This window comes from Parasteatoda tepidariorum, chromosome 9 (assembly GCF_043381705.1).
Source record: "Parasteatoda tepidariorum isolate YZ-2023 chromosome 9, CAS_Ptep_4.0, whole genome shotgun sequence".
In the NCBI taxonomy this organism is placed as follows: Eukaryota; Metazoa; Arthropoda; class Arachnida; order Araneae; family Theridiidae; genus Parasteatoda; species Parasteatoda tepidariorum.
In genome coordinates, this window is record NC_092212.1 from 75,625,092 (window position 1) to 75,637,181 (window position 12,090).

At 36.8% G+C, this 12,090-nt stretch overlaps 1 protein-coding gene across 1 annotated transcript in view; it reads right to left on the minus strand.

The window, feature by feature from the left end:
* Window positions 1–12,090, minus strand: part of LOC107438365 (uncharacterized) — a 109,707-nt gene that overhangs the window by 69,617 nt on the left and 28,000 nt on the right. The window contains exons 15-19 of the mRNA XM_043044310.2: window positions 9,530–9,577; window positions 6,654–6,792; window positions 5,902–6,008; window positions 3,427–3,507; window positions 272–401 (exon numbers count right to left, since the gene is read on the minus strand). Of these exons, the coding sequence (XP_042900244.2) occupies window positions 272–401; window positions 3,427–3,507; window positions 5,902–6,008; window positions 6,654–6,792; window positions 9,530–9,577 (505 nt within the window). The remainder of the gene's footprint in view (window positions 1–271; window positions 402–3,426; window positions 3,508–5,901; window positions 6,009–6,653; window positions 6,793–9,529; window positions 9,578–12,090) is intronic.

Consider the following 12,090-nt stretch of genomic DNA (forward strand, 5'->3'; position numbering starts at 1 on the left):
AACGAATTTTAAGTGTGCCTCAGGTGCTAAGAACGCCAGACTTGAGAAGAATTCCAAAAGATGACTTTAAAAGTTGTTTCGGAAACTTTTGCAATCAACTTTAGAAACGCTTTATATCGGAGGAAGATATATGAAAACATATTAAATGGGTATGAAATTCACATAGTCAGTCGTGGGTTCATAGGTCAATCGCGGAATTTTTTTAATCGCACCTCGAACAATAAAATGAACGAATCAATCAGAAATCTTTTATGAAGTTAAGCTATCTTACTTAAGTCCATCTCTGTCTGTATGCATAGGCACATTCAGCACTTTTGCAGCAATGACAGTGAAAAGTTCGGGGCAGCATGCCTTCATCTGACGTTCGTTGTCACGTAGACATTGGGAGATAGCTAGTCCCTCTGCAATGATGAAAATGATATTTAATATCAGATATAATTTAGTTTATTTTATAAACCGGCGTTGTACAACTGGTCCAATTCTGAGTTTACGACTATCCATACTCAAATCAGTAGCTCTGTAATTTTGAATTCAACCAAGAAGGCAGTGCAACTCCGGGATCAAACATATTGATAAGCTAATCTTCGTGGAGAACTTTTTGATCGAACGAACCCGTATTTGCATTACATGTAGAAGAATCCCACCCGCGGTTAGCCAGTGAGAAAAAGAAATTCTAACTTATGAACTATCACAGAGGACATTTACATCAGCGCTGCAATCGGTGAGACCCGGGACCAAAACTCGAATAAACCAGCAACTGCTGATATTTGAACCTTTACACTGAATTAGAAGGCAGACGCTCTCAAGCTTTGTCCTCTGAATCACCACGACTCTAATGGCAGATATATTTAATAATCCTCGTTGATCAAATTTTTTGGGTTTACGACTATTAATGTTCAACTCCAAAGCCTTGTAATTTTGAACCTAATACAGAAGACTAGGGATTTCCTGGATCAAGTATTGGGAGAAATTTACCTTCGTGGAGAACTTTTCAGTGGAACTAACCCACATTTGCGTTACATGGATAAGGAAATCACAAAAACCTCCCACAGTTAGCCTGATGGCAAGGGGACTCTAACCCACGATTAGTCCAACACTGAGGATACTTTACGTCAGCACTGTGGTCAGTGCAAGCCGGATGTGGAATTCATATCTACCAGCCATCACTGGGATCCGAACCTGGCTCACCTAATTGGACGACAAACACTCTATTCCCTGAGCCAGTGCAGCTCTAATAGCAGATAGTACAGTTCCGTTAAAGTTTGATAGGTGGAGATTCAAAATAACAAGCCGCGACCTATTAGAATTATTTTATGTTTGTCTTTGGTGGCCTCACATTAAAAACCTACGAAAACTAACCAATAACAGGTTTTTACGAAAAAACCACAAAAACCATCAAATGATACGTTTTTACGAAAGGAAAGAAGGGATGAAAAAATGGAGAAACTCGAATTGTAATATTTAGATAAATGCGGTAGCGATTACGATGTAGTTTTTTACGCTGATAAAAGTCAAGAAAACATCAGAATATAAGACTAATTTTAAATAAATAACCCGTCCCGCAGTGGACTGATCATTAAGACACGGTTCCCAGCAGATCACCGAAGGCAAGCATCACTGGCTGCGGTCAGTGTGCGGGTGGGTGACCCACTTGGATCAGTCTGCGTAGGGACCGAGGGTGTGCGGTATTGGTCCTCGTTAAACTGTGCTACCGTAAAGTGCTTGATTTCGCGCGCAGGTCGTTGGGCTACCGATGCGGGGGTGCCATCCCCTCCGCAAAGGATCAAAATTGTGATGGCATGTCTTCGGATCATCCTCAGGGATGTTTCCCTAGACCGTCGCCAATAGCCCATTGTGCAGCTCTAGTGCGACGTAAATGAACTGCAACAACAACAAAATAAATAACCCAAAGAAACTGAAGGCGGTATTACTAGATTAAACAACTTCATTCACATCAGAAACATACAAATTTGAAATGACAGTCGACATGTTTCAAGCTCTCAAAAATTGGCACCCATTTTAGAGACCTGACAAACATAAATGAGTAGAAAGAAAGTAATTTGAGATATAAAACGTAAAGTAGCCAACGAAAAATGGAAAATAAAGGTGCGAAACACAACGTGAAAAACTTCAGCGACCGAGAGAGAATAAAAATAAACACGAAAAGAAAACACTGTGGCTGAAAGGGTCAAATCAGGGTAAAATGCATTTCCATGTGCTATGGAGAGGTGGTGAGGAACTAATGTCGTTAACAAGGAAATCAGCATTCATAGGAGGGAAACAAGATTCCGAAGCAACAAGATGAGCTGATGGGTGGAAATAAATTTTGGCATTGTCAAAATTGAATTTATACCCAAGATTCCAACAATGCGCAGTATTTAATGATTGATACTACTTATGTTTTTCTAGTGTCTCACCTTTAGTTTTCTTTTTTCCGTTGGCAACTTTTTGTTTTATTGTTCAAATCCCTTTTCTTCTTTTTCACGTCTGGCAAATTTTTGAAAATGGCGTGGTCCTATTTTTGAACTCTCGAAACATGTCGACTGTTATTTCCAATCTGTATATTTATGAAGCGAATGAAGCTTATTAATCCAATAAGACTAATAATTTAGATGTCATAAGGGTTTCAAATACAATATGTACAATGTCTGACTTTTATCTATTTACGCATCTACTATTACTATCTAAGCAAGTAAAGTAATATTTCTTATATATTTTATTAAAATATATAAGAATTCTATATTGAATAAAATTACGGACGAATGAATAAGCCTAATATTTCAAAAGTAAAGAAAGACTAATACTATTTTTTTAATTGTGTTTTGTATTATTAAAACAGTTATAACTTCTAATCTATTTATCCATTCAAATGACGTTTTATTTCATTTGATTGTACTTAAATAATTAATGTAGAAAAGTTGTCTTCCTTATATAGATATAAATTAGTTAACTTCAAATGCAAAAATAAGTACAATTTGCATGTTTAAATAAACACCACACTATTCTTATGTAAGAGTAAATGTAAAATATTAATTATAAAGGTTATAATTATATTACTCAGAAATTAAATATAAAGGCCAATGACTGAGTGACGGCTCTTCGCACTCTCGTGTCACAGGTCCTGGATTAAACCCTAGGGCCGGGAAAGGTTGTTCCAGCCTTTCATCCCTTCAGTGGGTTGATAAAATGAGTTCCAAGCATGGTTGGGGACAAAACACTGAGGGTTCCAGATTCGATTGACCCCTCAACCGGAACATTTGCTCCTGCACCCCAGAACCCATGTCAAGAAAACAGAGACGGGCACAGTAGATTTCGGTCCTCTATAGGCTGTCAAGCCACTGAGTTTAGTTTAGAATCTCCTTAGTTTCTTAAAAGTCTATTTAAGCGCTACTTTTGAAAACAATAATAAAAACTTCAGTTTCTTACCTTCTGAAGAGAATGACGTTAATTTTTTACCATTCTTTTCTGGAAGTTTGCGATGATAAAACATTTCCATTGATGAAGGTGCTATAAAGAGAATACTATTTTCATTCATTCACAATAATAAAAAATTCAAAGGAATTTATTTGCTACAATAAAATAAAAAGTGTTTCTTCATTTATAAAGACAATATTAAACTCTTTAATTTGGTGACACATCTAATAACTTCCTAGCAGATCCTTGAATCATAGTGGCTCTAATCCGTGGTGCAAATTGAATCACGACCCAAACTTGGAAGACAGGGACTTATGACTGAGACAAAATGTACTGGAAAATATAAGTTAAATTATTAATCTTTTTTTTAAATCATTAGTATTTAACCCTTTAGAAAAATAATGATTCAATTAATTAGTTCGCAGACTGATCCAAGTGGTTAACTACCCGTGCATTGATCACAGCCAGTGATGCTTGACTTCGGAGATCAGCTGGGAATCTTGTCTTAACAACCAATCCACTGCGGGACACTTTCTATTTCAGAAACAGTTCTCTGGATTTAACACATATTCTTGTTGTTGTTGTTGTTCATTTACGTTTCACTAGAGCTGCACAATGGGCTACTGGCGACGCTCTGGGGAACATCCCTGAGGATGATCCGAAGACATGTCATCACAATTTTGATCCTCTGCAGAGGGGATGGCACCCCCGCTTCGGTAGCCCGACGACCTGCAGGCGAATAAGTAATTTTTTTTACAAATAGTAAATTCAGGTATGATTTTGAACTACAACATTTATTAACACTGAAAGGTCAGAACTCATCTTTATCCTCCGAATTTTTTTTTTTTTTTTAATTTAAAAATTAAGTTCTATTTAAATTTACGTGTCTTAGAGTTTTTGAATTGAGAAGACAAAAATGAAACAAACGTTGATATCCCAATACATTTATGACGTAATAACTGAAATCCTTAAATTTTAAAATAATATGTNTAGAAAAATAATGATTCAATTAATTAGTTCATTAATTCAAAAAACAGCAGTATGTTAAGAATATTAATTCATTTTCTTAATTATATTTGATTAATAGGACCTTCTACTTCCGTTGTAGTTATTGTAGTTCATTTACGTTTCACTAGAGCTGCACAATGGGCTACTGGCGACGCTCTGGGGAAACATCCCTGAGGATGATCCGAAGACATGTCATCACAATTTTGATCCTCTGCAGAGGGGATGGCACCCCCGCATCGGTAGCCCGATGACCTGCAGGCGAATAAGTCATTTTTTTTACAAATAGTAAATTCAGGTATGATTTTGAACTACAACATTTATTAACACTGGAAGGTCAGAACTCATCTTTATCCTCCAAATTTTTTGTTTTTTTTAATTTAAAAATTAAGTTCTATTTAAATTTACGTGTCTTAGAGTTTTTGAATTGAGAAGACAAAAATGAAACAAACGTTGATATTCCAATACATTTATGACGTAATAACTGAAATCCTTAAATTTTAAAATAATATGTCTTTCGATTTTTTTTATTATTCAAATTTTTTGCAATCCATGAAAACTCTGAATAAATATTACGCTTCATGTCGTTGCAAAATTGAAACACAGATTTCAATATATCGGCATTTGACTATAAATGGAACCAACTTCTCCGTCATGATATTGCATATTTGAAGCAAGCCTCTCTCTCTTTTGAAAATATTCCGCTTGCGACCAACAGATGGCCCCAAGAGTCTCGATGCTAGACAAAATGCAAGGAAAGGACCAGACATCACACTGGATCAAATATAAAGTATCCAGACAAAAGTGCAAAATGCCTAACTGTAATAAATACGGGTTGCACACCTTTGCCTCACGAATGACAAGTATTATAATATAAAAAGTATTAGTATATATTACATTATTAGTCTTTAATAGGGTTTTTGTTCATTAATTCATGTTTTCTACATTCTTTGTAGCTTAAAAAATAACAGTGGACTGATCGTTAAAACACGGTTCCCAGCAGAGATCCGAAGTCAAGCATCACAGACTGTAAGCAATGTACGGGTAGGTAATCACTTGGATCAGTCTGAGAAGGGCCCGTGGATGTGCCGGTATTGGTCCTTGCTAAACTGTTCTACCGCAAAGGGCTGGATTTCGCATGCAGGTCTTCGGGCCACCGAAGAGGGGGTTCCATCCATTTTGCAGAAAATCAGAATTGTTACGGCATGTCTTCGGATCATCCTTAAAAACTTTCCCCAGACGGTCGCCATTGTTAAGCTCTAGTGCGACGCAAATAAACTGTTCAAGAGGAACAATAAACTGCAGCGGTCACCATATCAACGCATGCGTCGTCATTGCATGCGTTGCTGTAGCGAGCGCTACTGTTTACTGTTACTCTTGAACATAAACAACATCTAAAATAACTGTTTCAAAAAATAAAAATAATTCTACTATAATCAAATGCCGTTTTTTAAAAAAAAACAGATTTTGAAACTAACTTACACTGTTCATACATATTAAACAGAAAGGCTATCAACACACGCAAATATAATGCAGATGTTTCATTACAACCGATTGTAGCTCGTATGAGATTTTCATAAGTACATGACCTGAAATTATAAATTTATGAACAATTATTATCATGAAATCACTGAACAAAATGCACTATGTAATCAATTACACGAAAAAAACAATGAACAGCTAACAAAAAAAACTTTCCTTTTTACATCTAAAAGGGATCCTCTCCATTAAAAAAAATTAAAATAAAGTTAAAAACATATTTCAATTTCGAGAAACGGTGTACTAGGCTGAGATGAAGATAAGGTATTTCTAAATTTTCGACTTGTTAATAATTCAGCTCCACTAAACGCGTTCTGGGGACAAAGGAAAGAAAAAATTCGTACACTCATTTGCATGTTGCACTTTGCACTCTTTATCTCTTTCTAACATCACCACTCATTTTTTTCCTAAAATCGTCGTGATACTTTATACAAAGTTAAGTTTAGAACAGTATGCATTCCAGTTGATCATACACTAATAATTTGCTTAACAATCAACTGTAAATAAGTTTTTTTATGCAGTAAGCAATCATTAAAATTCTGAAAATAATTCTTTTTTAATAATATATGTAGTATTTCCAATTAATCGAGCTATTCATAACTGTTTACGATCCGCGTAGTAAATACTAATATTTCACTGACGTTATTGAATTGTTATGACTATTATTTAAATCAGTATGAACTATGAGAACTTACGTGGGTGTGAGGCGCTTTGGAGGAAGAGACACATTCCTGAGGATGGAATTCCAAATCTCGAACATTCCTGGACACATTTTCTCAAGTGTATGGGCCTCATCATCCAGTATACAGTCATCAATTATTTCCAAAACATCAACTGGAATAAAGAAATAACTTTGTTACAATAGATAAATACTTATACACTGACATGATAGAAATCATGGTATACATCTTAATATCGCGTCGCATCTTCTCTAGCTCTACGTAGTGCAGCGACTCGATGTGGAGCTGTTGTTGTTGTTGTAGTTCATTTACGTCACACTAGAGCTGCACTAAAGGCTATTAGCGATGGTCTGGAAAACATCCCTGAAGATGATCCGAAGACATACCATCACAATTTCGATCCTCTGCAGAGAGGACGGCACCCCCGCTTCGGTAGCCCGACGACCTGCACGCGAAGTCGAGCACTTTACCGTAAAACAGTTTAACGAGGACCAAATCCGCACACCCCCGGTCCCTACACAGACTAATCCAAGTGGTCACCCACCCGCACACTGACAGCAGCCAGTGATGCTTGAATTCGGTAATCTGCTCTTGGAACAGTGTCTAAACGATCAGTCCACTGCGGGACGGAAAATTCAGCAATACGGCCTCAATGAGCAGTGATGGCTCAAGGGATAGAGTGTTCGCCTTCCAACGATGAACATCGGGTTCGAATCCCAGCGATAGATGGTAGATACAAATCCGCATCCGGCTTGCACCGAACACAGTGTTGTCGTGAAATATCCTCAGTGAAGACGGATCGTGGGTGAGTCCCTTTGCCGTCAGGCTAATCGTGGGAAGTTCTCGTGGTCTCCTTCTCCATGTAAGGCAAATGCGTGTTAGTTCCATCAAAAAGTCCTCCAAGAAAACAAAATTTCTCCCTAAACTTGATCCAGGAGTTCCCTTGTCTTCTAGTTTGGGTTCAAAATTACAAGGCTACGGAGTAGAACATTAGCAGTCGTAAGCTCGAAAATTGGGTTGGCTGTTCAACGACGGTCATAAAATAAAATTAAATGCGGCATCAATAGATAACCATAATTGCGGAAGTGTTGCGGATGCAGGATTTCGTACACAAATTGACCTCTCTATTACATCCCATTATTATTCGATGGAATTCGTGTCTGACGATTTAGAAGAGCAAATCATTCGCTGGAATTATCCAGAATATTCTTCAAACAAGTTGCGAACTATTAGCGTCTGGTTGACAACTTGGGTCCATGGCCTTATGGGATCTACGCCACACTAAGACTCTCCCATTCGCTCTGACCAGCTGAAATCGTGAATCATCTGTCCAATCTACAATTTTATCGTCGTCTAGGGTGCAACCAATATGGTCAAGAACCCGAGAGAGACACTGGGCATGATGTTGTATTGTTAGTAAAGACACTCCAGTTGATCTTCTGCTGCCATAGCCCATTAAAGCGAAATTTCACCTCACTGTTCCAACAGGCACGTCCATTTTACGTTCCGTATTGATGCTTGCGGTTATTTCACGCAATGTTACTCTTTATTTTATTTTATAACCGTCGTTGAACAGCCGACCCAATTTTCGGGTTTAGGACTACTAATGTTCAACTCCTTAGACTAGTAGTTTTGAACCCGATCTATAAGACAAGGGAACTCCTGGATCAAGTATTGGGAGAAATTGATGGAACTATCCCGCATATGCGTTACATGGAGAGGAAAAACACGAAAACCTCCCAAGCTTAACCTAACAGAACGGGTATCTAACCCATACTCCGTCCACCACTGAGGATATTTTACGTCAGCACTGTGGTCGGTGGAAGATGGATGCGGAATTCGTATCGACCAGACATAGCTGGTATTCGAACTCGGTTCACCTCATTGGAAGGCGNTCCCAGCGATAGATGGTAGATACAAATCCGCATCCGGCTTGCACCGAACACAGTGTTGTCGTGAAATATCCTCAGTGAAGACGGATCGTGGGTGAGTCCCTTTGCCGTCAGGCTAATCGTGGGAAGTTCTCGTGGTCTCCTTCTCCATGTAAGGCAAATGCGTGTTAGTTCCATCAAAAAGTCCTCCAAGAAAACAAAATTTCTCCCTAAACTTGATCCAGGAGTTCCCTTGTCTTCTAGTTTGGGTTCAAAATTACAAGGCTACGGAGTAGAACATTAGCAGTCGTAAGCTCGAAAATTGGGTTGGTTGTTCAACGACGGTCATAAAATAAAATTAAATGCGGCATCAATGGATAACCATGATTGCGGAAGTGTTGCGGATGCAAGATTTCGTGCACAAACTGAAAAGACTCCTGGATCAACTAATAGGAGAAATTTGCCTTTGTGGAGGACTTTTTCATGGAACTAACCCACATCTGCTTTACATGGCGGGGAAGAACACGAGAACCACCTACGGTTAGCCTAACGGCAAGGGGACTCTTACCCATCATCCGTCTACTACTGAGGATATTTCACGTCAGCAATGTGGTTAGTGCAAGCCGGATGCAGAATTCGTAACCACCATCCATCGCTGGGATACGAACCCGGTTTACCTCATTAGAAGGATCTATTAATGTAGAATTCCTTCACAATTTCTAAAATGGAATGTCCAAAATGAAATATCTAGCTCCGATTACCATTCAATGTTTAAAGTCTGTTAATTCTCGTCCTGAGTCCGTAATTACGTCAGAAACATTCTCAGATAAATAACTTAAAGACGAATAAAATTCTGTCAGTCTAATTCCCATACATTGATTTCGTACGCGATACTAGTGCTACGTGCATATTTGCATATTGCGATCCCATGACTTTGCCACCTCAGTGTATATAACAACATTTAAAATTATTAATTATTAACTCATTGAGAGTTCTCAACTTTTTTAAGTCTTAACTTACCAGATATGTTATATGGTGGTAAAGGAGGAAGGTGTTCTATACCTAGTTCTGAAAGTCAACAAAAAATAATAATTGTTATAATATTAATCAAAAATCATACTCGTAATTTCATGTGTCATAGAAAATACAGAGTAAAAAATTAGTATCAATTCTTTTTATTAAATCAGATTTTAAAAAAATATTTGAATCCGTAAGAAAGGAAAGCACTGTTTTCAGAAATTACATATTTTATGAAAATTCTATGAAATCCTCTATGAATTCTCTATTCTATAAAAAAAACATATTTTTTCATAGAATAGAGGATTTAGAGCCGTGGTGGTACAAGGGATAGAGCGTTCGGCTTCCAATGCGGTGAACCAGGTTCGAATCCCAGTAATAGCTGGTCGATACGAACTCCACACCCAGATTTCACCGATCACAGTGCTGACATAAAGTATCCTCAGTGGTAGACGGATCATGGGTTAGAGTTTCCTTGACGCCAGGCTAACCATGGGAGGTTTTCGTGGTTTTCATCTCCTTGTGAAGCAAATGCGAGATAGTTCCACCAAAAAGCCATCCATGAGGGCAAATTTCTCCCAATGCTTGATCCAGGAGTTCCCTTGTTTTCCGGATTGGGCTCAAAATTACAAGACTACGGAGTTGAACATTAGTAGTCGCAAACCCGAAATTGGGTCGGCTGTTCCGGAACGGTTATAAAATAAAATAGAATAGAGGAGTTTTTAATTAAAAAGTTAGTAAAGTATTAATCATTTATAGTATTTATCATTTATTTAATTCAGTAATTAATAGTTAGTATTTATCATTTCAATTATTTATAGTTAGTACTTATTATTTATAAAGCAAAATTCTGTGAATGTGATGATAAAGAAAAAGCATCATTTGTGATTTTCCATTAATGATGATAAAGTGGAAGTGGGAAGAAGGGGATACCAAAAAACGTGGCCCTACACATTTTTGCTAAACTTATAACATTTATTATTAAAAGATTTTATTTTTTGGTAGAAATAGTTAATTACATTTTTTCATACTCTATCTAATTATTACTGTTGTTATACTAACAAATACCAAAGTTTATATAGCTATGCTAAATAGCCAATATTTGTAAATAAAATTTTAAATACAATCCATAGTGATTTATTTCTGAATTACTACACTGAGAAAAAAATTCTGCAAAGTTACAATTCTACATTTCTGGCGAAGACAAAACTACAATTCAGGTTAATAAAACCGAATTGCCTGGTATTTAAACGTCTCATTTGATAATTCTTCCGTTCTCATAGTAATATTTTAACTGAAACTCTGGTCTCCAAAATTATAGTTCTCATTACCATACATTTTGTAAAAAATAAATTAGTTAAATTTAACCGAATAAGTGGGATTTTTTTTGCCATGCTCTAACGTTTGATGATAAAATTACCAAATATTACTACATTTACCAAATTTCCATCATTTTTAGTATAAAACCATATTTTACGGTCATGGTTGTCCAGAGGTTAGAGAATGAGACGACGGACCGGAGGGGTCGGGTTTCAATTCTGAACTTAACTGAGACCCACTGAGTGAACAATCCATAGTGATTTACGAGCAATATACATGCTTGTAAAATCTGTAGAATCAAAAAGGATCTGAAGAATATTTCCATCACCCTTCGAATCTATGGCAATATCGTGGACTCACGAATAAGAGGTGCTGTCATCTATCGACGAAGTTTAGAGCTAAGACGTACTTTCACCCATGCGGTGCTCTCTTCTCAAACGAAAGGCGGACTTTCCTGTCTTAGTTCGCAAAGGTCTGTCACTTGATCTTAATTCTTACAAGTAGCAGGTGACACGCCTATCGCAAAGCCCAGTCACCTGTCAGTTGTAAAAATTAAATCACTTGGACTAGCACTCTAGCTTGTCAAACAAATAAACAAAAAAAATGGGTTAATAGGGGGTATGGTGCCCTTTTACAAATATACGGGTATTACAGCTTGATTTTATACTTGAAATAAGGCAGTTTATCATTTCTTGTGGCAATTTCATACCTTCCAACTCCAACGAGTGTTCCCCACGATTATGCTTATGTATTACAATCGTTGAATGGTAGTTTGTTTTTTATTGTATCAATGTATGTACAGTCCGCAAAAAAAAATATATCACCCTAATGATCGGATTTTCACGAACTAAGTGCCAATCTTAATGGTTCCGGGGGGTGACCTCAAATATGCTAATTAATTAGTGCTAACTATTAATTAAGTTACGAAATCAGACACAAAAACGTACTTTCTCTGAATAAACATAAAATTTTCTTTGCATATTTGGATTCCTTATTTTCAAAATATAGGGGGTAGCCGCAATCTGGGAAATGTGGTCCCCATAGTTTGGTCAGAAGAGTGATTCAAAGTTTGAACCCTTTAATGTTAATTTCGTTTTTTGCGTTTTCAATCATATTTTAAAAACTAATGAAGCAATTCAAAAAAAAAATTTCACCCACTCATAAAACTCATTTACCCAAAGATAATTTCATGAAAAAAATAATTTTTAATAATTATTAATTATTTTTTATTATTTAATTAAATT